The 27,838-nt window shown below is 30.4% G+C and overlaps 1 protein-coding gene across 1 annotated transcript; it reads left to right on the forward strand.

Moving 5' to 3' along the window:
• Positions 1-27,759, forward strand: LOC107456244 (sodium-coupled monocarboxylate transporter 1). The gene is made up of 11 exons (XM_087153246.1): positions 1-462; positions 5,418-5,483; positions 7,174-7,293; positions 8,460-8,617; positions 9,466-9,606; positions 12,715-12,853; positions 15,578-15,785; positions 19,280-19,434; positions 21,081-21,259; positions 23,641-23,738; positions 27,533-27,759. The coding sequence occupies exons 1-11, from the start codon at positions 127-129 to the stop codon at positions 27,613-27,615; spliced, it is 1,683 nt and encodes a 560-aa protein (XP_087009372.1). The 5' UTR covers positions 1-126; the 3' UTR covers positions 27,616-27,759.
• The last annotated feature ends 79 nt before the right edge of the window (positions 27,760-27,838 follow it).

The following is a 27,838-nucleotide window of genomic DNA, read 5'->3' on the forward strand; positions in this document are numbered from 1 at the left end:
CTAGCAAGAAATCGTAATCACTTACGTCAAATAAGCGATTGAAATTTCGACATTTCTTTAGTTTTTATTTTACCAAAAAGAACGAAAAAAATCTACTGTTCGAGTTGGTGAAGAAACAGATCGAACATGGTGAAGCATCATCTTGGAATCACGGATTATGTTGTTATAGGCGCTATGTTATTAATATCTGTAGGCATAGGAGTTGTTGCAAAATATTATGGAAGTCAAACATCTGCAAGAGAATACTTATTGGCAGGAAAACAGATGGCAAAACTTCCTGTTATGCTGTCAATAATTGCAACTGGTACTTCATCTACATCGTTAATAGGTGCACCAGCCGACATTTACAAGTATGGTTTGGCATTTATTGCATCTTTGCTTTTATATCCTCTGGGGTTATATTTGGCATCTTCTATCTTTGTTCCTGTGTACTACCAATGTGGTGTATCAACAGTCAATGAGGTAAAACCGCATGCTATATGCTGAGTATCTCGCAAAACATATATGTTACATGTTGAGTTTATATATTATATGTTGTGTCACACATACATGCTATATGTTGAGTCACGAACGTATATGTTATATGTTACCCATATATTTGAACTTATTTTGGAAAGCATGAGTGTTCCTGTGTTCATCGGGCAAACCAGAAACATGTTTAGTTTGTTTAACAGAAACATGCAAATCGATCAAGAGGTATTGCGAAATGTATGAAATGTAAATTCCCAAACTTCAGTGATCTATTTTATTTTATGACCGTTGTTAAGCAACCGACCCATTTCTGAGTTAACAACAATTAATGCTTAACTCCGCAATCATGTAATTTTGAGCCCATCTCAGAAGACAATGGAACTCCTGGATCAAGCATTGCGGCAAACTAGCCATCGTGATGAATTTTTTGATGGAACCACCCGTATTTGTGCCACATAGACAGAAAAACCACGAAAACCTCCCACGGTTATCTCGATGGCAAGGGGATTCCATCCCATGATCCGTGTGCCATTGAAAATATTTTAAGTCACTGAGGGTAATTTTGAGGTCGGTGCGAGCCGGGAGCAGAATTCGTGTCAAGCAGTTATCGCTTAGATTCGTGTTTGTCTCCAGCTGAATCTAGCCCTTGTCACATAACACTCTTCAATCTATGCAACACATGAAAGTTAATCTTCATGTTTCCTATAGTTTTGTTTGAATATTTAATGCACCCCATGTTAATTTTACTTTTCATACATTTCGCAATACCTCTTGATCGATTTGCATGTTTCTGTTAAACAAACTAAACATGTTTCTGGCTTGCCCGATGAACACAGGAATGTTCAATAAAAAAAGAAATACTCAACTGCCCGTATGTGTATCCCATGCACTGATTTTCAACTAAAAAACATAAGTTTTATAAGTTTAAATACCACTAAATAATGGTTTTAAAGTTTAAGTTGGATATTTATTTAAGTTTAATAAAGGGCCCAGTAGTCTCGACACCGATATCTTTCATAATAAAATTTTTTATAAAAAATAATAACCCAACAAGCAGCCTTTTAGAGTAAAATTAGCGTTTCATAAAATAATAAAAGCATTTATCGAAAGGAGATGTTATTTTTCTTTCGTTTTAAATTGAGTAATATTTAAAAAAAATTGGCTTTTTCCTCCAAAGTGAGATATATAAGTAAGAAATGTATTTAAATAGTGGGAAACGTATCTATCATTGCATAGATTCACTGTAAACAAGGGTTTCGTAAAATTGAGAATTATTGCAAAAATGTGAAATTTTATTGCAGAATTACTTGACAATGAGTACACGGAGTTTTCAAATTCCACTATCGAAACCCTTTTTTAGGCATTTTTAGGGAAAATATGCAATATGAGAATAAACACAAGTAAATTTAACATTGCGTATTTAGTTGTATCTCGAAATTGGAATGTTTTGCGCACAATTTTAAAATTCGTTTATCCAAAGATAAATCCACGCAAAAAATAATTTTTAGTAAATATTTATTATTTCTTATTATTTTATTTAATAATAGTCGAAAAATTTTGAATGGTAAGGCAAACAAGTTTTTTTTACAACATTTAAAAGAATGTAATTTTAAATGGTAAAATACTAGATTTGATCGAAATTGGTCGAATAGTTCCTGAGAAATTGATTTTTGAAAAAGTTCTGCCATTCAATTTCCCAGGAGCTATCGGACTGATTTCGTATTTTGCCTTTTGAATTTGTATTCCTTGAATTGGTGTGAGAAATTGTGTACCTTACATGATAAAATTTTCTAGTAAAATAATAAAAAACAATAAATATTTACTAACAGTTATGTTTTGCAACAGTTATGTTGAATTATTTTTGGATAAACAAATGTTATAATTACGTGCAAGGATTTCCAAATAGCTTAAAAATGTTTTCGAGATATAGTGAAATACGCAAAAAGTAAAATAAAAGTTAAAGACTCCAAATTTTGGTCCGCGTTCCTCATCTAACTATTGGGCCCATATTTCTCAGATTCTTTTTTCCCTTTATTTCAAAGATCAAAAAATCGAAGCAAAAGGTATATTTTTTCAGAGAAAGTGCGTTTCTGCGTTTATTTTTTGTTAATTTAAAATGCGTTTGATTTTAATTTAAATTTACAAAACTTGAAAAGGCTGCAAAATTCATTGAAATAGTAAACGTTAAAAATGTCCAAAGACCAAACCGGAATTAAAAATTCAATTTTTGCACACACGAAGCAATTATAAATTATGTTAATTTTAAATCTACCAAATCTTTGGAAATTTTGTTTTTTCTTTCGAATTCATTGTGACTTTTGCAAAAAATGTTATTAAGAGTTCAAAAAACACCGTTCTCTCCCTTTCTGAATATTGTAATCTTTAAAGGTGTTTGAAACAAGAAGTAAGGTAAAATATGGAATGCATTAAATTTATAAATTTAAAAAAAATGATCTCCAAGTTTTCGAGAAAAACAGTTTTTAAGGAAAATTTTTAACAATTTTTCAGAAGAAAGTAGTAATTACGTTTGACATTTTCGTTACAAATACTTGTACTTTTTCCCCCAAAAAAGTAACGGAAAAACATGTAAAAGTATTAAATTACGAAAGTAATGAAGTACCAGCAAAATTACGAACTTTTTACTTGCATTTTACCTACTTTTCGTTACATGTAACGAAAGTATGGCCATGCATGTTCAGCACAAATATATCAATAATTGGTTTGTCTGCTGAAACTTCTGAAGTATCCCGTAAGTTTCGGATACTATTTCCTGTCGGTATACCATCAACGTTTACTATTTGTATACTCGTGTTCAATCAATGAAGAGTACAAACTGTAAGGAGGTATCTGTGCAAAGAAGTAATTTTAACTTAGATTTAAATAATTTTTTTAATTAACTTTGAAGATTTCATACTATTTGGTAATCTTTTTGATAAAACGGTAAAATTTTAATACTGCATTTCAAAAAAAAGTATGGTCAAAACTACCAGAAAATGATAAAATTAATCGTCTTTATCAATCTAGAAAATCTCGCTAATTTTTACTGAAGTGCTTTGTTAATGATTTTGGTAAAATTGGAAGTGAAATATGGTTTTATAATCTGTGATGAAATATGACAATTTTATTGCTATTCCTTAGAATATGGCATAAAGACCACTTTTCGGTATTTTTAATGAAATGCGTGGCACTAAGAGCTATAATCTTGAAAACCTGAATTTCCAGTAAACCGTAACTATATGTACAGATAATTGCCTAATCAATGATTTAAATACCGTATATTTTCGTTCTATTAAACCTGAATTATGTTTTTTTCTTGCCAAGTCATTGCCACATAGTACAATAGTTTTACCGGAAATATTTTCTCAGTACACGGTGAAAAAAATTCTGGTACTTTTGTGTTTCTTATTATCCTCAATGTTTTTACCATGGTGCCAAATATTTTAAAAAAGCTGCCCTGGATTAATACTGCATTCTGTATTTTGTATAAAATTTACAAAATATTCTATAATTCATTGTTGTTAATTAAAATATATTCATTTAATTTTTTTGAAAATAATTTAAAAATGAGAAAGCGATGTAATTAATTATTCGAAATATATATCTGTGGGACCAAAAATTTACAAGTTTACAAGGCGTATGTAATTTATACATACTGCCATAGTTTCAATTAATTATTTACACATCTTAAGGAACTATGATAAATTTGTAGCTTTATAAAAATTTTTTTAATGTAAATAAGCATTTAAAAGAAGAACATCAATCATTATGTACTAGTACTTTATTCGTATCGCCCTAGAGCTGCACAGTGGGCTATTGACTGAGGTCTGGAAAGCGTCTGTCAATAGGATGATTCGGGGACATGTCATCATGATATTAACCCATGTGGAGGCGAATGGCTCCCCCGCTTTAGTAGCGTAACAATGTTCAGGAAGTCGAGCACTTAACGGTAGAACAGTTTAAGGAGGACTGATACAGCGCACTCTCATACCCTTCGCAGGCAGATGAATTTGATCACGCATCCCGCACTAATTGCATCCAGGGATGTTTATCTTTGGTGAACTACTGGAAATCATGAAAAAAAATTACTTTTAAATTACCCTAGTGTATGGTAATGACATTTCTATATTTTTTTAAACCACACAACTTAATTTTGGAGTTAAAAATCTAACTATATGGTATCAAAATTAGCACACATTTAGTAAAAAATTAAAAAATATAACAAATTTTAGCAAATAAATGATTTTAATGTCATGCTCTAAGTTATCAAGGTAAAAGCATCCAATTTTACCTCATTTACCAAATTTTATCACACATTATAAAACCGTTTTTCAGTCTTCATTTTACCAAAATCATTACCAAAACACTTTGGCAAAATTTACTGATCTTTTTGATGTTCCCATAGAGCCAGAAAATCTTTACACTTTACCGTATTCTGGTAATTTGGATCATTAATTTTCTCATCAGTGTAGGATCAGTCTACCATGGAACAGTAATATTATGTTAAATGTAATATAATAAGCCTTAATTTAAATTTACAAGACGACATGACTGGAATTGTTAACGCTGGCTTAGAAAATAAGAAACTTTTCGATTTAGAAGTTTTTAAGTTTATTTAGTTTTAAATCCAGCTCAAATAGAACAACTTTTTGCACACAGTTTCACAAAAAGTTTTCTTTTGTTGTACGAACTTTCAATACGATTTCCACAAAACTTAGTTTATGTTCGAATATAAATCGAAATCTCTTATATTTTTTGGGGGGAATTGACACAGTTGTGCATTAAAAGACATCATGCATAAATTATTCTTGATTACCAAACGTAAAGCAACAAAAAAGAAATGGAATTTCCTGCGAAATATATTATACTTATTTTCGATTTATTTCTAAAGACTAAAAATTAATATTTATTATTTATGCAAAAAATTTAATAATATGTTATTCTTTTAGTTCATAGAAATGCGCTTTGGCAAAATAATGAAATTTATGATGTCAACCTTCCTCCTTCTACAATTGGTAAGAATATATGTTGAAAGTTTCTTTCTATTGTTGGGCTATGCCATGTCAAGTTAAACCGAGTCTCAAAATTATCCATATTTAAATAAACGTCTTTAATTACTTAAAGAAAAAATTTGGTGCGCAGTTATTTGGAGTAGCTAAAATCAAAACAACTGGAAATAGGTGTATAAGTTGAAATTTATTTTGAAAAGAAAGAATGTCCAAAATTTAACTTCCAGTTAGAAAATTTAACGTCCATCAAGATTTTCGTAAATTCATTAATAATTTCTGCATACTAAGACTGTTAAATTTGAATTTAAATTCGTAATTAGGATATCTCCCTGTGGTAGAAATTAATCCAGTTGTAGAGAAGAAGCATGATTTCTAGCAGTTTTGTAGAGGCATAATTATAGCAAGGTAAATTTTTATATCAAACATTGCTGTATTTAACGAGAATTAGAACATGGATTTTTGCAATTATTAACGGTTGAATTGAGGGCTATCGGGCATCTAAAACATCCTTAGTCTTAATGCCAAGAATTATAAATTTCTAGTGAGTGAATAAATAGTTATCAACGAACACTTAAGAGCATGGGAAAAGATACTAAGTTGGCAAGTTATCAACAGATAATATAGTCAAAAACAAAGCCAACCTTGCTCTATTAATATTGAATTTTAAATAATCTGGCTAAAGTTTGAACAACAGAAGATTGCGAGAAATTAATATAAGAGTGTAACAGAAACATTTTTCGGGTTCTAGAAATAAAGCAATTTTTTTATTAAAAGTAAATTTTGATGTTCGTTTAGTCGCTATAGTGAACTAGTGACTTAAAATGTTAGCCATTTGAATTAAAGTTTATGGATTAATGGAAATATTTGAATTAAAGGGTTAGCCGTTACATTGAGTGATAAGGAATTTTCTTATTTATATTCGCTTTTTTAAAAATGTGATAAAAGTTAAATAATTGCTTTAATTTCATCATAATTGGATTAAGATTGATTAAAAAAATTAAATTTATGAAATTAAAGAAATTTTAAGAGCTAGAAAATCTTAATGCTTATAATCCTATAAGTAATGCGTATAATCCTATCACATTATTGTATCTTTTGCTTAGAGTAGATGATTTAATTTTATTTTTAATCAAAAACAAACTATGATTAGCAAAATTAAAAGTTTTAGAATGTTTTCCCGTTTTTTACCATGAATGAAGTTTATTCGTTCAATTCATAATGTATAAGAAAAGATGATTAATATTGCAAAAAAATGATACATGAATTTCGTTATTAAAAAAGGTGATGAGTGTTAATAACAGTTGATTGCGGCAGGCCGCATTTTAATCTCCTTTCCAACATGCAACTAACTTCGAAGTTTTGAGAGAAAGAAAGTTATTATTTTTTCCACGCTTGCAGCGCCATCTGCTGACAGTTTTTATTATGAGAGCTTTGGACATTATTAATAAATATTTATTTTGTCTTTTAAAGTGAACTACTTGATTTTAATTCTTTATATCCTATGTTATTTTTTCTCACTCTTACTTTCTGTGAAATTCGTCCATCCTAGTTTGATAGGTTCGAGGCATTTAAATTTTAGCAATCTTTGGAATGGTGGGGGGAGGGGTTGGACAGAAAAAATATTAGCTCAGTTGACAAGGCATAAGTCCAATTTTTTTTTTTATCTTAGACATGAACTGTTATATATTGTTTTTAGGTAGTTTATATGGCTGTTGCGCTCTATGGATCAGTTTTAGCTTTCAGTGCTGTAACTGATCTACCACTTCAGACATCAATTGTATCACTGGGAGTTGTTTGCACTTTATATTGTTTCCTGGTAAGTGCTTGTATAATACTTCATTATTCTAAAGTTACATTGCACAGAAAATAAATCTCGTACATTAATTAAAAATAAATTTTTTAATATACAAGAAAAAGCAAAAAATGTAAATTAAAAAGAAAAGAAAAACTTTGAAATACATTTAATAAGCTTCGAAACGCTGTGCGTAAATATTGATGATAATTGAGATAGAATTAGTAAATAAATGGGTAGTGAGAAAGACAAAGTATTGTGTCCGTCAACGTAATGTCGTAATTACAAGAAAGACAATGCAGCAATGAATAAGAATGTAAAAAATAATTTTTATAACCGAGATAGTCTTTTTAATGACAAGAAGTTATAAAAGCTTTCAGAACTAGAGAAAAACTTAAAACTTAAGTAACTATATATATATATATATATATATATATATATATATATATATATATATATATATATATATATATATATATATATATATATATATATATATATATATATATATATATATATATATATATATATATATATATATATATATATATGTATATATATATATGTATATATATATATATATATATATATATATATATATATATATATATATATATATATATATATATATATATATATATATATATATATATATATATATATATATATATATATATATATATATATATATATATATATATATATATAATTTGGAATAAAAAATGTTACAATTATGATGTTGAAGGTTTCCCTTAAGTAAATATGAAATCCCTCGAGAAACAAAATATTCTAACCTATTGTAATTGTTGAATTATCCCTTGTAACACATGTGATAGTGATTACTTGTAAGATTTTCCCTTTAAGCTGTAAAACGTAAAAGGCAATGTACAAAAGGCAATGTACAAAAGGCAATAATATATATTTCTGGCCCAACCTAACCAAAAACGACATGATAGTTTTATATATTTTCTTTTTTTGATGATGTGAAGCATTTTACGTTGTATTTCATTAAGGGTCTTCTGAATTATTCCTCAATTAATAATTAACTTATGAGTCCATCAAAATAATAATTTATTTTGAATCTTTCAAAATCCAGTACTTGAAAGAAAATTTTAACGACGAGTGAAAACAATCAATTCATTAAAAAATAATTCATGTATTTAAAATTGATCTGTCTTGTTTTATTTCAGGGTGGTTTGAAAGCTGTTTTGTGGACTGACGTTTTTCAAGCTTGTCTTATGTTTATCTGCGTATTGTCTATTTTCATAACTGGAATTGAAGAAGGTGGAGGTCTATCAAAAGTTTATGAAACAGCAAGAGCAGGTCATAGACTTGATAACATATTCAAGTAAATATCTAAAAAAATAACTCTTTTTCTCACGAATGCATAAAACATGCAAGGCATAAGTTATTTTTCTTAAAATTGTATAAAAGCATTTAAATTATATTATAACTTAAAAATTGCATTAAAGCATTAAGAAAAATTGCTAATTGACTATGACAATCATATGACGCAATGTCATAAAATAAACATGAAATATTAAAAATTCCTTGTTACGTCAGAGAATAAATTAGAGTATAAGTGTGGGGTTTGGTATAATAAGCCATGAATGCGAAACAAGAAACTTTAATTTAAAATGTTAACAAAATGTAAAATTCCAAACGACTGCGCCACATTTGGCGTTGCTGTAGTATGCAGCGGTGCTTTTATACGTAGGATTAACTTCTTGTATAAAACTTTTGAACGAAACTATACTCAAAGCAACCTATTTTCCTGGTTTATTCTTCGCAACTGTCATTAGCAAAAGTTTTGTTACCATAATAGAAATTTTTCGAAACAACATGATAACTCTTTATGGGACAATTTTTTATACTTATGCTATGTTAAAATATTTTTGAGACTGAGGTTAATTAATAAGAAGTGCAAGTCAGAACGAAGAAGTGAAAGTTAAAGTGTTATAACTTTTGAAAAGCATTATGACACCAAATTAGGATTCAATCAATGGGAATCTTCTATGAATTTTGATCTGTTTAAAATAAGACAAAGGCATTTGAAATTCAATTTTGTTGCATTGGAAATTAAAGGCCCTAAGCATTTCTCCCTTTCCCTTTTTTGTGTTTCTGACGACTTTTAAGTAGATTTTTTTATATGTAGATTATTTTTATAAATATTTTGTTCTTTTCGAAATGTTTTAGTCCTCGTCTGGATTTTCTAGAACGATTCAACTTTTGGAGTTGTATTTTACGTGGATTCATTGCAGGAATTGTTACTTATGGAACGAATCAACTTGAAGTGCAGAGAATACTGAGTATGAGCGATGTTAAAAGAGCAAAATCGTAAGTGGAATGTTGCATATCAGTATAGTTTGTCTATGTGAAGGACTCCCCTGGCCATTCGTCAGGAGTAGTGATGGTGAATATAGTTACTAGGTTTAGCTATAGCAGGTAGGGGTGTTGGGTTATCATTTAAGACAGTTTTTGGCTTGGTTCGGTGAGAGAAACGGAATCAGGTGAGAAAGAAGCTCCCCTCTATAAATGAACTATTTCTTGTTTCCATAGCAGCCGGTGGACTTAGATTTCGCGACGAGGGGAGTTTTTTCTACAGACAAACTATATATAACTTGTGCATAATTAACGCAATTGTACGTACAAGTTCATCTTTAACTATCTTTACGATTTAGGTACTTTTAAAAAGTTAATCAAAAATAAAGTAAAACTAATACGTTTACACTCATTTAAAAAATACCTGAAAAAATTCGTGACGTAGAGTGTTGCATAACAGTTTGTTTAAATTATTTTACGTCTATTGAAATGCGAAAAAACATTTAAAATTTATTGTTTTTTAAAAGAGAGATTTTAAAATCACATCCAATAATTACTGTACAGGTCGAAGCTAAAGTAAATTATATAAAATAAATAATAAAAAGTAAATAGCAACAAATATTTTTCATTCGAGTGTTTATGAATTCGTTGAATGCTTTTTTTAAAGTTGTTAAAGGTATTTCAAATGTTTCGATAATGAAATTTTAATTGTTTAGTAGTTTATTAATTGAGTACATGCACTTCAAGAGGAAGATTACGAATACCCACGCATGTGACCTATGACGCTAGCACCAGCTGATCGTTTATAAGCAAAATGGCATGTTCAATTTGGGCTAAGTTTCTCCGCATAAGTTAAAATGTTAATTAGCGTGAAGTTAATTTTATACAGTTCCGTATCGCACACCAAATTTGTAAAAATATAATACTTTCGCGTCTACGCCTTTTACATAACTTAGACTTATTATTTGTTTATGTATTTTATTGCAAATGTGATATATTTTCGTTCTGCGCACGTGGTCACTTTGATGCATAATTAGTTTGTTTGTGTTTTGAACGGTTTTATGCCTGTCTATAAAGTAAGTAATATGTAGTGAAAGAATTAAAATCTTTGCGAAAGAATATAGAATGTGCCAGTTGCGAGAATTAATACTTGACGAGATTGGCTTACTCAAAGTAGAATGTTTGTAGTACAGTAGAACAGTTGGCTAACGTAAACAAATGCCACGCTTCAACAAACAATCAGGATCGAGATACCCACACTACGTCACTTGCAGGTATCCAACTGTCTTACTTTGATCATACGAATTTGTATATACGATATTTGTACGTCATCATACGTATCATACGATACGTATTTCTATCATACGATATTTGTACGTCACTTGCAGGTATCCGACTGCCTTACTTTGATCATACGAATTTGTATACACGATATTTGTACGTCATCATACGTATCATACGATACGTATTTGTATTATACGATATTTGTACGTCACTTGCAGGTATCCGACTGCCTTACTTTGATCATACGAATTTGTATATACGATATTTGTACGTCATCATACGTATCATACGATGCGTATTTGTATCATACGATATTTGTACGTCACTTGCATGTATCCGACTGCCTTACTTTGATCATACGAATTTGTATATACGATATTTGTACGTCATCATACGTATCATACGATACGTATTTGCATCATACGATATTTGTACGTCACTTGCAGGTATCCGACTGCCTTACTTTGATCATACGAATTTGTATATACGATATTTGTACGTCATCATACGTATCATACGATACGTATTTGCATCATACGATATTTGTACGTCACTTGCAGGTATCCGACTGCCTTACTTTCAATCAATGAAATTTAAAGAAAATACAGTTATAACATTGCACCTTTTTATAATTCTTTGTTTTTGAAACTTTCTGCAATTTATTTTAATGTTTATTTCATTAGGGCTTTAAATATTTGAATAAAACAAATAATGTTTCATAAAGTTAATTTAACAAGTATAAAACAAGTTAACGTTTAGACACTGGAAAGTTTTCTGCTTCTAGCTCGTTCTACTTAGCACTTGCGAGGGCTTCTCATTCATCTTTGTTTTTGTTTTCTTTTAAAATTCTGTACTTCAGAAAAAAGGGAGAAAAACGATTATTTTGTTTATAAATTATATAATTATTATAGTTTTATGTAAAAATAATTTGTTCAGATGTAAATCGGAACAAAATAAACTATTACTTAGATTGATATATAATCAAATGAATCTGAAAAAAAATATTTAAGCTTAGGAATACAAAATTTTTGATACTATCAGAAGTAAAAATTGAGAAGTAATTCTGCTATTTAACTATCTACAGCTCTAACCTTAGAGTGTATAACAGTTCAAATTGCAAACTGTTTTGTATCTTTTTTTGACATTTATATTTTTAAAATTTTCATTACAAACGTTATGATTTATATCGGGCAACATCTGATCCATTTTCCTTATTTTTTTATACATCTTTTGTTACTTTTAACATAAGCGAGCTAATAAAATAATGATAAGAGAGCGCCTACAATTTTCTTAAATATAGAGCGACAGGTAGGAACATTATTTACGTTGTACTAGAGTTGCACAATGGGCTATTGGCGACAGTCTGGGAAACATCCCTGAGGATGATTCGGAGACATGCCATCACAATTTTGATCCTCTGCAGAGAGGGTGGCTCCCTTGTTTTGGTAGTCCCACAACCTGCTCATGAAGTCGAGCATTTTCGAAGCATTTCGAAGTCGAACAGTTTAGCGAGGACCGATACCGAGTACCCTCGGTTCCACTACATGCTGATCACAGTGATGTCCCACCCACTTACTGACCGCAGCTACTGATTCTTAACTTCAGTGTTCTACTGGGAACCGTGTCTTTACGATCAATCCACTGCGGGACTAATGTAGAGTGAAGCATATAAATAATAAGCATTTCGCGTTTAATGATAAGTAGATTTTTACGATAAAATAAAATAATGAAGAATTCTGGTTATATGAGTCCAATCAAATAATCCGATATAGTTATATAATGTAGTTATACTATTAAATTTTGGTTATTGAATAATAACTATGTACTGTTTCCATGCAGAGTACTTCGTCTGAGTGCATTACCACAAATTCTGTTGTTTGCAATTTGCTTGCTTTGTGGAATTGTATTGTATGGGATTTACCATGATTGTGATCCAGTATTGAATAAGAAATACTCAGGACTGACGAAGCATGATCAAGTAAGGGTAAACCTTTTTTAATTGCTTAGAATTTAATTTTGCTTCAAAAACAATACTATCTATTGACCTTTTAATCCACTAAATTTCATTAGAATAACTATTGCTTAAACCTGTGATGGAGAAGGGTGACACTTGAAGTGTAGTTTAGGCCTGAGTAGAATGTCATGAAATAGATTTTCAGTAAATACTACTTTTTCATCTTCACAGCGCAATAACGTCTAGAATTAATTAGATAAGTTCTATTAATTAAGAATGTGACGAACGAAGGTTTTGCTAATAATTTTGTTAGAAGTTACTTTTTTTATGAATTTTTATTTGTTTATTATTTCATTGTAAATACAGAGTTTCTGAAGTTATTTTGGAACGCAAATACCCAAGCGCAAGAAAACATAAATAAAAAGAAAGATCACAAATAAAAAATATCATCTCAGTAAATTTTTTTTCCTTAAAAAACAAGATAAAATAATTTTTCCCTTACTCATCTCAATTCCAAATCAACGGGAACTTTAACAGTGGTTTCTTCCGACCAAATTCCTTAAAGTGCGTCGCGGTAGCTCAAGGGAGAAGGCACTCACCTTCTATTGAAATGATTCAGGTTTGAGTCCTAGTGATGACTGGTTAATGACATCGACCACAGTGCTGACTTGAAATATCTTAAATGGGTTATAATCCCCTTGCCTTAGGGCTGACCGTGAGAGAATTTCTCGATTTTCCTCTTCATGTAACCTAAAAACGGATTAGTTCCCTCAAAAATTCTTTCAAGAAAGTTAGTTTGTCCCAATATTTGATCCAAAAAATACTTTCCCTTCTATGTTGTTTAAAAAATTTCAAGGCTACATTGAAAAGAAATTTGTGCTTAGTTGCCACCATTCTTAATGTTCAGACAAACTAAATACATTTATAAGTACAGAACTGTAGAGTTACCGTGCAAAAAGTTATATGAAATTGACTACATAAGTATTATTCCAGAGATCTAATGCTTACATACTATTAAAAAAGTGCTTGTTTTTTAAATGAAATGTTTTGGCAATGAAGCCATAAATTGATTCTCGTAAAAATATGCTATAGTAAAGAAAAAAACAAAAAATGAATAATTAAAACTATAAGTACGAAAAATTCTATAAACGTGACTGTAAAAAATTTTTTTTGGTTACCTCAACACCAAAAATGTTGGCAACTATACATCAAAATTGTTTACAGTGTACGGAGGTGAACATTGATAGCCGTTAATTAAAAATTGGTCCGACTGATCACCGCTGGTTTTTAAAATAAAATATCTCAGAGTATTCTCCTCTGTTTTTTGGGGGAAAATTAGATTTTAGCTTTGATATTTCTACATCAATAACATAAACAAAGATACCAAAACCTAGTTACATACTTGAAACAGAAATTGGCTGCATTATTTAGTAACTCCTTATTGTTTCTCAAAGTTGGATAGATAATTTCTGCATCTGGATAAGACGATTTCGTATCAGCAATTTTAAAACACTCGATATATAATTTTTCTCAATAGTTATCATTTATCAAACATTATCATTTCTATCATTTTATGAAACATTATCTATTCATACAGTTTTATTGAAAAATCTAATATTTTAAGATTGCTATGACGTTTTAAAATATTATAATTATTATTAATATAAAAGGTTAGGTATTTGTTTTAAGGAAAAGCTTTTTTATTCAACGAAGATGTAAAAATATTTTGACAACAGTCAACCCTTTCGTTACGGCAGACCACTCCTACTGAAGTGAGGCCACTGAACAGTGCACCGCGAAGTGTGCAAATTAGAAGTCAGTAAACTGATGCTAACGTTTTCTTATTTAAGTGTTGTATAACAATATTGAAAGTATTATGATTAGAGATTTTGAAAGCATTATGATTAAAAATTTTAATCTACTCATAAAATATACCAAAGACATTTGAAATATGGTTTTAGTCGTTTTAATGGTTCATGCTGAAGCTATCATGCTGACGCCGGCTAAACACAGCACTCGTACATACAGGTCATCACGTGGTTACCGGCTAAACGTTTCTCGTGCACAAAGGTCCTCGCACTGATGACGGCTAAATACGGCTCTCGTACACCGGTCATTACTCGCGTACCGGCTAAACGGCTTTCATATACAAGGGTCCATGCGTGGATGCCAGCTAAACACGTCTCTTGCACATACATATCATCGCGTGGATGTAGGTAAAATACGGTGTTTGTTCACACAGGTCATAGCGTAGATGCCGATTAAATACAGTACTCGTAAACACAGATTATCATTTGGATACGGGCTAAACGGCTTTAATACACGCAAGCCGTCGCGTGGATGCCAGCTAAGTATGAATCTCGTATAGACAAGTCATCGCGCTTATCCTTCTGAATAGTTGCTCGTAACGAAAAAAGTAATGATATTGCATTTTTTGAAATTTTCTTGTTCTAAATTGGACATGTTTGTTGTTGACACAGAAAATAATTCAGAATTTTTTTTACAATTGTGTACAAATATTTCATCCAGTACTAAAGTTGATAGTCATATCTTTAATATACGACGCATCAAGAAAATGAAAATTCTTATTCATATATATGGCATATCTGAAATCATAGGCTAGTAAAAGATTTGTTCACACTGCAAAATCATGCTTAAATTCTTTTACTAACCCTTGTAAAATTGTCCCAATTCCTTCTTTTAAGTAGATGATTTTAGTAGATAACACTGATCTGTATTTCATTTCAGATGATACCTGCCTACATTGTGAACAAATTCAGCAATATCCCTGGCATGACCGGACTCTGCATAGCTGGAATATTCAGTGCTTCACTGAGCACAATATCTTCAGCGTTGAACTGTGCCTCTACTATAACAGTTGTAGATTTCATAAAACCTATTTTCAAATCTGGACAAATTTCTGACCTTAAAATTGTGTGGTTAGCAAAAACTTTGTGTAAGTACCTTCTTTTTAAAAACCTATCTTTAAACCACGGAAGCAAACAACATTGATGCCACCAATAATTTTATTTAGCAATAAAATCCTTGAAATATATCTTAGTTGAATATGCGCGTAAATGTTCTTAATATATATATATATATATATATATATATATATATATATATATATATATATATATATATATATATATATATATATATATATATATATATATATATATATATATATATATATATATATATATATATATATATATATATATATATATAAACATTTATGTTACAGTTCGTATTTTTGGACTAAGAAGACAATGGAAATGTACTTTTTAATACTTTTTTTTCTTTTTACTCCTTATAATTCTTGGAACCTTACATAAATTAATTTGCCTTTTAGTACATTCTGCATACCTGTTGTTATTGTTGTTTCCAATGGAACAAGCCATACCAGCAATCCTGCTTGGTGAAACCGAGCAAATTTATGGCAGAGTGTGCGTTTCTTGTTTTTCAGTGGAGCTATCTATGGTCAGGAATTCGACTTCTGCCACACCATACGTCGCACCCAATTATAGGGCGGACTCATTCATACATCCATTCATTCATCCACAGATCGTAATTTCGACCTGAATCAGAGAACGATCGATCTCCAATCCAGCACCTCCAGAGGTATTGATTTGTTATGGGAACATGGAGTATTTTCGCGGCTCGACAGATTTAACGTGCCATCTGTATCCATCTTCGGCCATTCTGTATACCTAAATAGCAGACTAATAACTAAAATGTATGGTACATTAAAAATAAGGAATTTTTTTTTAAATGAACATGACATGAGATTAACCATGAAATGACATGAACCAATTTCTTTTTAGAATTTGGGATTGGCATGTTAACACGCAAATCAAAATGATAAAAAGTTATTTAGCCGTATTTAAAGTCTTTCCTAAATTTTTTAGTAACCTTTAGGTAAGCACCGCCTTTTCTAGACTGCTTCTATCCCGGTGGCAAACTTTATGGAGTGAACATGCAGCTCTATCTTCGTAAATCCAAATTTGCCTGCGACTTCAACGCAGTAAGACAGAGACAATTTTTTTTATAAATTCAGTTTAATTTAATGTGCTGAGTGTACCAAAAAAACTGACCATCCAGAATAGCTTTTTATCTAATGATCGGATCTTCATGAATTAGGACTCAATCTTATTATTTCGAGAGAGTGACCACAAATATGGTAATTAAATTATACAGACTATATTTTAAGTTACAAAATCAGACAAAAAAAACGCACTTTTTTCAATGGTTTCAGATTTTTGACCGAAAAATATAGGAGGTAGCCGCAATATGGGAATTATGGTAGCCCACAGTTTGGTCAGGATCACAATTGAAAGTTTGGACACCTTAATGTTAATTTTCCTTTCTGCGTATTTCGCCATATCTCGAGAACTTCTAAAGCGAACTGAAACATTTTTGGACACAATTAAAATTCGTTTATCCAAAGATAATTCCTCGCAAAAATTTTTAGTAAATATTTATAACAGAATGTGGAAGAGCGAAATCAGTTTGATAATTCCTAAGAAATCAAATTTTAAATGTACCACTTCTTCAAAATTCGATTTCTCAGGAACTTATCAACCGATTTTACTCAAATTCTGCATTTTGCCATGTAAAATTACATACTTCATAATGATAAAAAAGATTGCACATCGTAAAATTTAAATTTTTTTCGACTCTTATTAAAAAAAAATATAATTAAAAACAAAAATATTTATTGAAATTTATTCATTTTTTGAGCATGAAATTATCGTTGGATAAACTAATGTTAAAATAGAGTAAAAAAAAATTTTGAGTTAAAAATTGGCTAAAACAGTTCTCGAGATATGGCGAAATACGCAAAACGTAAAATTAACATGACAAACTTAGGATCGCTTTCTCGATCAAACTATGGGGATCATATTTCCCAGAATGCGGCTATTCCGTTTTTTTTTTGGGGGGGGGGGATCAGAAATCCGAATCCGTCGAAAAAAAGGTATGTTTATTCGGAAAAAGTGCGTTTTTGTATTTTATTTCGTAACTGAAAACATCATGTGCTCTAATTAAATAGCACAGTTGAAGTCACACCCTCAAGCCATTAAATTCGAGTCCCAAAACGTGAAAATCCGATCATAAGGATTAAAAGTTATTCAGGGCGCATCCATTTTCTTACTCTGTACATTATATGAAGCCGATATTCCTAAAAGTAAACTTTAGGTTGTTTAAATTTAAGATTAATTTTATATGCTAAGAAATCGGAAAAAATTCTTGCAGCAAGCCTGTAATCAAGTAACAGAAAAAATTCTCAAATTTTTTTTCTTTGCAATATTTTTTTAATTCAGCTTTTTTTCGAAATTTTTATTCCAAGCAAATGTAGAGATTAGATTAGAGTTAAAAAAGATTTTCTGCAGTTTTCCTTGTTTGTTTGTTTGCTTTTTTAAAATAAATCTTAGATGAAAAATAATCCGAAGGTGCTGAAATAATCCACAGCACCCGTTGTCACGCTGGAAGATTTCTGCTACCGGATCCGATAATTTGTTGGGAAAAACTCGAAACCTATTCTATTTTCAAGCCCTCCATTAATTGGCTTGTCACTGTTTAAGAGGTTCAGGATAATACCAGCACTAATTAATAACATATTTTATTGGCAAAACAACATTAACAAAGATATACAATTAACAAGCAGACAAACAAACCATCTTACATCCAGATCTCGTACTTAAAGCCAACTAATTTAGAAGTATTTGGGGGAGGTAGATTAGATTTCGATAGTGCTATGTTTTTTGTCACGGCGTTTTGTGCTATGTTTGCTATGATAGTAATATGTTTGTCGCGGTGTGACTAAACTGTAGCATATATACTTCTCAACAGGGTCACAGTGTGACTGAGTTGAAACGTGGACGTATCCCATATTCGTCACCCCGTGACGTCACTATGATATTTAATGTCTCATGTTAGTGTCTGGGTGAGGTCAAATTGTGATGTTGCAAATTGTCACGTGATTTCATAAATAAGTATCCGTGACCAGCCCAAAACTTGCTAACTTTTTCTAAACTAGAAGAAAGAAGGTCATGTCAAGGATCAATTTTGTAGTCCGTGCGAACGGGCAAAAACTGCGCAGTGGGGGAAATTTTCCATAAGCATGACTACGTTCGGGATACTAAACTGCGCAGCGTGGGATATCACAAAACGTGTCACTGCAATCGGACTATTAAAGGATTGGATTTACCGTTTATAGTAACCCGTGCAGTGGAATTATCTCTTGTAGGAGTGTTTGACTGTCGCATTTATGTCGCAATCTGATAACGGATAACTCTGATAATAACGGATAACTAACAATCTGATAACTCTGCTATCTGGGGGTATTTTTATCATTGTTTGACACGTTTATTGAAATTAGAAACATAAATTCTTTTTTATAATTTCAATTAACCAATTATGTACATTTTGTATACTTGTTTCTTAAAGCTCTTATGTATGGCGTAATTTGCATCGGTCTCAGCTTCTGTTTCTTGGATATACAAAGTCTTAAACGTCTTTCGTTTGTTGTGATTTCTGCAGGAGACGGTCCGATTTTGGCCATCTTTTTGGTTGGTGTTCTAACAAGAAAAGCCGGTGATAAAGTACGTACTTAATCATTTTTGAACTTGATGAAATATTTTTCATTTATTATATTTAAAATAACTTTCATAGCTAATATTAGAGTATTTTTTATAAGAAATTAGATTAATAAACCTATACCTATGATAGTCTAGAGATAAACCTATTTTGCTCAAAATATTCTTTCAAATTTTCATTCCTTTTTTTTATTATTGAGACAAAAAATTTCAGTGAAAGGAAAAGTAAAATAGTTTATCTCGTATAAATTTTTTTTAAACTCCAAATTGCTTTTGACGGCCAATTGCTACAAAACCTCAATTATAGGGCAGATAAGATGGCGTTCTAAATTAATTCTTTATAAAGTTAGTGATTTCTTAATAAGTGTTACATACAAACTGGTGTTTCAATCATTACAAGTAAATTTCCTTTTGCAGAATTTACCTGCGTCTATTGCCAGGTGCATATCTTTTAAGTTTTGGCAAGTATGTGAAAGTGATGACGTATAAAATATTTATTTTAATCATCAAAAGTAGGATATCTTATTAAAGAATTTAATCAATATCACCAGTTTCATATATTTCATATCATATTTTTTACCAGTGATCAGAAAACTTCTTTATTTTTGTAACTGACTACAACTCTTTATTACAAATGTAGCGATGTTTCATAACACTAGAAAGACTGAAACTTAGTATATACCTATATTGCCCAAAAGCAGTCAAAATGACTTCCTTTCTTCCTTTGACAATCTAGTGTTAAAGTTTAATCTAGTGTTAATAGTATTTTTTATTTGCTCTGATATATATATATATATATATATATATATATATATATATATATATATATATATATATATATATATATATATATATATATATATATATATATATATATAAATTGGCTACGCTGCTTTAAGTATCAGTAACTTGTAATTCCAAAGATATTAACGCTCAGCTACATGGGCATTCTTTCTGCTTCCATTGAAGACCCGCGAAGATTTGTACCAATCTGATTCGAACACTTTCTTGTGTTTGAACCTTGTTTCTTTACTAAATTTACGTTGGCAGAAATCTTAACAAAATACTATCGAAAATAACCTTAAACTTTGGAAACCAATCAATTTATTCTCTTAAAATTTCAAAATTAGTTGCAAAGTTTATAATCAGATGTCGCTACAATGCAACATTTTCTGCTGCATGACTTAACTGAACTGTTGGTACGATTGTCTGTTAACTTTGTCCTCAGACTAATAAAAATATTGATTCTGCATAAGTGTTTTACAGTTTCACCTAATTAAAAGCACCATCTCATGAGAAACTGAGAAATTTGTTTTGAATGTTAATGAGAATCAATATTTTGTTTCCTAAGCTTAACGAGTCAAATCGTACTTTTCTATCTCCGACAATTTTTCATTAATTGATTTTTCAATTCTTCTTTTTTCGTATATCTCTTTTTTACTAGAATATTGTTTATTTTGGTTATGTTTTGTTTGCTATGTAAATATTTGTGTTTTAAAACATCTGGTTGCTTTTAATTTTTTTGAATTTTTAAATTCTTAAATTTTTTGAATTCTTAAATGTGAAGCCTTAAATGTAATTTTTTTAAATTATTTGAACTCTTAAATGTGTATTTTTAAAAATGTTTGATTTCTTAATCATTTATTTTACAGCTTATATCATTTGCCTTTATTTTCGGTATTACAATAATTTCCTGGATTTCTTTTGGTTCTCTGTTTTCCAAATATCATCAACCATTTTTGCCTCTAAGTATCAGTGGTTGCACATCGACTGAAAACGTAACAACTTCATTTAACTCGTCAACGATTATGACTCCGACGACAAACTCCAAGTAAATATTTATTATTATTCTCTCTTAAGCTTAATCAATTATTATCAGTTTAGGTTTAAAATAATAGAAAATTTAGGAAGTTTTAGTAAGATTTTAAGATCGAACATTTCGTTGGTGAGTTTTTAAAACTTAAAACGGCGAAAAGGCATGCTCATGAAAATACTCTTAGCTGCTTAAGAAAGTGGGTATACATTTGATTTCATTTTTCAAACTTCGTTTATGAACATTTGTTAAAGGATAAACTAATGAACCCAAATAAATTCGTAATTTGATATCGTTCATTTGCAAAGAACACTAGAAACGTAAGATTAAATTAGACTTTAAAAGTCAACAGTTGTATTTGCAAGGTTGCCATGGTTACTGTAAATTTATAATAATGGTAGTAAATTTACGTTGTCCGAAGTTTAAATACTCATTTTATCATTAGGAGATTTGAATTAAAAAACTAGCCTAAAAAATAATTCACCTAGCCTCAGCAATCTCGGAGTCTGGGACTTTGCCCCGTAATGATTACGTTTAATGTTTAAATAAGTAAGGAAAAGTAAGCACGTAATTTCTTGCGTATAGTTAAATTTGGATTGAATAGTGAAAGGAAGTATTTTTTGTTGTGCCAATTTGTGTAAACACACATTTCAACCCGCTCTATTTTCATAAACACGCAATTTGTGCTGTGTCTATTTTCTTGAAGGTATTTGAATATGTCCATTTTTATAAGCACGCAATTCGAGGTGTGTCCATATTCTCAATCAAGCATTTTGAATGAGCCCATTTTTGTAAGCACGCAATTTGAGTTGTGTCTATTTTCGTAAACACGTATTTGAATATGTCCATTTTTGTAAACAAATAATTCGAGCTGAGTTCATTTTCGTAAGCACGCATTTCGAGCTGTGTCCATTTTCTTAAACGCGCATGTTCACATTTTTGTAAACACACATTTCAGGATGTGCCCTGAATTAAAATCTCACAGTCAAAGTATTTCGTTTTTCAATCTAATTTCATTTTACTTTTTTTTTTTTATCTAAACTTTGAGTACAGAAAATTTTCTACTTTGAATCAGTTCGTTTAAGAAAATCAATTCAAATTGGAATTCAAAATTTTGATATTCTATAAAAACTATTACCAGAGTTGATGAATTTTTTTTAATCAGGTCAATTAATTGAGAACATATATTCTTAAATTTCTTTTCCAAAAACAAGATTATATTAAAGAAATTAGGATGTACAATTTTTATCCAAACTGTTTTGTCAGTATTAGAATATATTTGGTTGAAATTGTTTAAAATTTTTAAATACTGTTTCCAGAATATAGTTTTTCTATTATTCTTAGTAAAATGCTCGTTTTAAAGAAACAATTCAATTTAATATCTCAAATATCACTGTTTTGCAATAATTTTATTATTAAATAGTATTAACATAAATGGGGAGAAATTGAAATGGATTTACTAAATTGCTACTAACTGTAATGAAATCGTGGAATGTTTATAAGATTAACATTTTTAAGCTTAAATTAGATTATTTGGAGCATTATAGTGCTGCAATGGGTGTGGATATTAGGAAGGAAAGTTCAAAAATAAATTTCCTTTCTACTTTCCCTCATATGTTAATAAGTAAATCGAACCTTAGTTCCTTAGTAAATCGAACAGATAGTTGTTGAATGTGAAAGATACCTATGCACCATTGGCTATCGTTTGACTGTGATCAAACAGATGGCGCTGGTGCAATGCCTGTGCAAAATGGAGACGAGTTTCTAAATCGTGTCCCGGAGTTATCGGAGTTTGAAATCATCAATGCTACGGTGTATTGAAATATAAGGTGGTCAATCGGAAAAAGCGACCTGGCCGTCTTTCAGCAGGTGTTGTCGGATGACAATAAGAAAGCACGTGCATCGACGACGGCAAAGCAAAGCCATTATGCCACTTTTGGTTGCAAGAGCCTTGATCATCCGCCATGCAGTTCTTATCTGGATTCCAGTGACTTCTATTTATGTCCGGATTTACAAGAAAAATCTCAGCTGAAGGCGCTTTAAAAGCAATGCTGCAGTCATGCAACCCGTAAACGTTTCTTCCATATACAATGCCTGATTTCTTTCTGAAAGACTTTTTGAAGCTTTAGAAGAGGAAGGACACATGTCTCAACGTACTAGATAATTATGTAGAAATATAAAATTTCGTCGTACATTCAACATCCTTTTATTTTTTCTTTTATATCCACTTCTGTCTACAGTCGACAGGGAAACTTCTCCTTCGTAAATAATTTCATCAATAACTAAAGAAATAATTGTTAAAAATATTAAATATTAATTGTTAATAGTAATGCATAGTAAGTGTTAATAAGTAATTAATAATTTTTTTTATATAATATTGCTTTTTTTTTATATTTCAGGGAAATATTCATCCTGTATAAAATTGCGCACATGTGGTATCCCACGTTAGGATTTATACTCACTTCAGTCGTTATATTTATTTCTGTTTTAGCTACAGGTAAAACATTTTTTAATCATTTTTAGGGTATTATATTAAAAGAAACACATTGTAAAGTTTTCTGAAAAGTCCAGAATTTGATTTTCACACAATATAACAAAATGCTAATATGGTTGTATTGTCTTTTAACATGAGTGAAGAATAAAGAATGATATAAAACGAAATACAAGGGAGAGTGTGATGTTGTTACATCACACGTGCGACGATATTCAACTCAATAGTTTTTTCAGTTTTGGTTCATTTAACCACAATAGCCTTCCACTAAATTTAAATTGATCAATTGATTTTTTCATATCGATGATTCCCACCTTAACTTTAATCGAGTAGCGCTTTGCTTCTTTCCGCGTGCCTTCTTGGCGTCGGTTGAGGAAGCCACGGTATGAGAGAAACAACGCTCTTATTTTTTAAAACTTTCAGGCTCTCGCCTTCCAGTTGAATAGCTAGTATTTTATCCTTTTTTAAAGTACAAGATGTAACTATATTTAAATTAAAGTTTATCAAATGAATTTAAAGATAAATTACATTTTATTCCAATTTGAAAGTTAGCGAATTTAGATGCTGAACGCGTGTGCCTTGTCGCCAATAGTTGGCGAGTTTTCATAGTAGCAGTCACCAAATCTACGATGATCCTGATTGTTACAAGTCGTTGATTCTCGAATTTCCCTTTTAAAAAAGAAGGAAGTCTCGTCTGATTCAAAAATATGATACAAAGTTCGCGTTACTCGTGAGCGACTGAATGCCATCTTCATGAATTGAACCTTTACCAGTGATATCTACGAAATAAAGTGAAGTTAGTAATTTAAACCATGTGTCCTCTATGATTCAATTTCAACAGCAATTGACCAGCAACAGAATCTGGGGATCCTTCTGGAACGAAGGATCAGGTAACTCATTTGGACTTATGTTTTTTTTAAAACTATACGATCTTCTATTTATCCTTTTATGTAATTCCTGCGATGACTGTTATTCACCTTTTTTTATGTAATGATATGTAATGATAATGTTATGAAATTACTTAAATCGTAACTTTACGATATATCTTATGCAATGATCATTTCTCTTATTTATTTAAATTACTTAAATCGTAACTTTACGATATATCTTATGTAATGATCCATTCCCTTATTTATTTAAATTACTTAAATCGTAACTTTACGATATATCTTATGTAATGATCCATTCCCTTATTTATTTAAATTACTTAAATCGTAACTTTACGATATATCTTATGTAATGATCCATTCCCTTATTTATTTAAATTACTTAAATCGTAACTTTACGATATATCCATTCCCTTATTTATTTAAATTACTTAAATCGTAACTTTACGATATATTTTATGTAATGATCCATTCCCTTATTTATTTAAATTACTTAAATCGTAACTTTACGATATATCTTATGTAGTGATCCATTCCCTTATTTATTTAAATTACTTAAATCGTAACTTTACGATATATCTTATGCAATGATCATTTCCCTTATTTATTTAAATTACTTAAATCGTAACTTTACGATATATCTTATGTAATGATCCATTCCCTTATTTATTTAAATTATTTAAATCGTAACTTTACGATATATCTTATGTAATGATCCATTCCCTTATTTATTTAAATTACTTAAATCGTAACTGTACGATAGAGAGGAACGTCACTTTTTACCTTGACGCATACGAAACAGCATTTTGTATACCTATATATTTCCTTTCTATCCATTTCACCTGAAATTAGATTAGCATATACAGGATAATTAAAAAAAATCTTTACAAAATGACATGACAAATCAGGCATTATATAATAATCAAAAAAATCACATAGGATCTCAAACGGCATTAGAGGGTGATAAAGTTACGAAGGAGCATATACACAAGCAAGTATGAAGGTGGACCAATCACATGGCCACCACGATCATCAGGCCTCTCTTCAATAGATTTCTTCTTTGCTTTAAAAGAAGTTGTGCGTATGAAACACCTATTGCATGCTCGGAAGACTTAGTAAGAAGAAATAAAGGCAGTAGGTGGCATTCCAGACACACTTGGTGACTTTTAAAGGGTGTGTCGATGCACCATCGATGTCAGGCGTGCATTGATATATCTGGAAAAAACTTTGCAATGGTCTTACATTTATAACATATGATTAATATAAATATAATGTGCAATAATTCTGGTTTTTTCCCCTTTGTAATACTTTTTAAACGCCCTCTAATGGCACCGGATAGAATCTGCGATATCACTAAGTGATTTTTGATCCCCGTTTTATGCTTGTCCATTGAAAATTTAATATATATATATATGTATATTATTTCATGAAGTGTAAAAACGTAGACTATCTCTCAGATCTTCAGCTATAAACATAACATTCATGAACGGAAATTAAAAGTATGCATCGACTAAATCATGAAATTTTTTAAATTAAATTTTATTCTAAATGGTGATTTCATCGGAAATATACATTTGACTTTCAGATTTATAAATGGACCGACCAACAATCTTGTCTTGCGCGGAGGGGTAAGAGTGAAATTGCAACAAATTGTATCAAGGATGAATCAGGGGGTAACCAGAAGTGTGGTATCCCATATTTTAAAATATTTGTTCAACATCTTTTTCATTAAAATAAGTTTACTACTACTAATTTTTATTGTAAAATTTTTATTCCATGTTATAAGCTCAGGAGTATATCATAAAGAATTCTCATGAAAATTGAAATGAGGCATATTACATGGGTGAATTTAAAATTATTTTCCTGGAAAGAATGATGCTTGTGGAATAATGCAAAAGCGGCCATATTGGGGAACCAATTCGGTAGCACAAAAATTCCAGCTTTTATTAGTAACTTTTTAAAAAAAAATCATGGAAAACAAACATTTAAAAAATTCTAAGACTGACAATAATTGAAACAATAAACGTTTAAAAATATTCCTAAAAAAGGACGATAACTGAAAAGATAAACGTCTAAAAATTTCCAAAAATGACTATAACTGAAACGATGAACAAGCAAAATTATTCCAAAAAATGACGATAACTGAAAAGATAAGAATTTATTAACACGCTCACGCCGGGTGTTGCGCCTGAAAGCGGGACGGAAAAGAGAAAATACTGGTAGAAGAACTATTTCAATATTAGATAATATTCGGGAGAAGTTAATATATTCTCAACATTAACAATTCACTGTAAGGAAATTTATCCCGGCGAAGAAGCAATTCAATATAAAAATTGCATCCGTTAAAAACAATTGGTAGTTATGGATTTTTATTATTCCCGGAAAAAAACTAAAAAATAAAATTTATTTGTTACCAGTTTTTACTCCGGTACGCCGCCCGATGAGACAATCTAGCGTGAACCACCGGTGGGTCACGCTTTCCGATTGAAGATTTCGTTACTGCTAAAAATTTGCTATAATGGAACCTTTTTTGCTTTTCTGAAACACTACATATTTGCATAGTTAATAATTTATGAAACAAATTATATTGTTTAATTATACTGCTGAATATTGTTTCAAAGAAACGGATATAATGAATCATCGCTCACAGTGGATTTATTGCGAGGTCCGCAGTTGGTTTACTAAAGGGAGTGAGATCCGACCATATAATATTGTGTGAAATTCAACAAGAGGAGTTAGGGCATGGTGAAGTGGTTTTTTTAAAAAACTGTTAGATGTTAAGAGAGTTTTTTGAAGAATGGTAAAAATAAAGCGCGTTATCATTTATGAACGACTACTTAGAAATTTTTGCTATTCAATATTTTTTCAATAATTTGAGAAATTTAGTTTTCTTAATTTGGTTTCATTTAATAGGTTGGAAGAAAAATGTGATTCCAGCTGATTCAAAGTGTTTAAGTCCTGTTCTATGGAAGAAATCAAAACAACAAAATGCCTGAAATAAAAGAAGATGAAGATGAAAAGAGGATTGAAATGAATGCAAATTTTGCTGAACACCACGTCACATTTTCCTGAACGAATTAGGTTACATCATGCCATAGAGGATGATATACAAATCAAACTTTTATTAAGCCTTTGTTTATTATTGTGTAAGTGAAATACATAAATTACATATCGAAGTATTTTGAAGAAGAGAAAAGACCACTGAAATCATAGCATTTA

This window comes from Parasteatoda tepidariorum, chromosome 10 (assembly GCF_982258835.1).
Source record: "Parasteatoda tepidariorum strain Cologne lab strain chromosome 10, Ptep-v5.0, whole genome shotgun sequence".
Lineage (NCBI taxonomy): Eukaryota > Metazoa > Arthropoda > Arachnida > Araneae > Theridiidae > Parasteatoda > Parasteatoda tepidariorum.

Excerpts from the sequence above, each read along its gene's own strand:
- LOC107456244 (XM_087153246.1), top strand. The coding sequence starts at position 127 with ATGGTGAAGCATCATCTTGGAATCACGGATTATGTTGTTATAGGCGCT. Across the intron at positions 8,618-9,465 it reads AGACTTGATAACATATTCAA|TCCTCGTCTGGATTTTCTAG; the intron begins GTAAATATCTAA and ends GAAATGTTTTAG. Across the intron at positions 15,786-19,279 it reads GTGGTTAGCAAAAACTTTGT|CTCTTATGTATGGCGTAATT; the intron begins GTAAGTACCTTC and ends TGTTTCTTAAAG.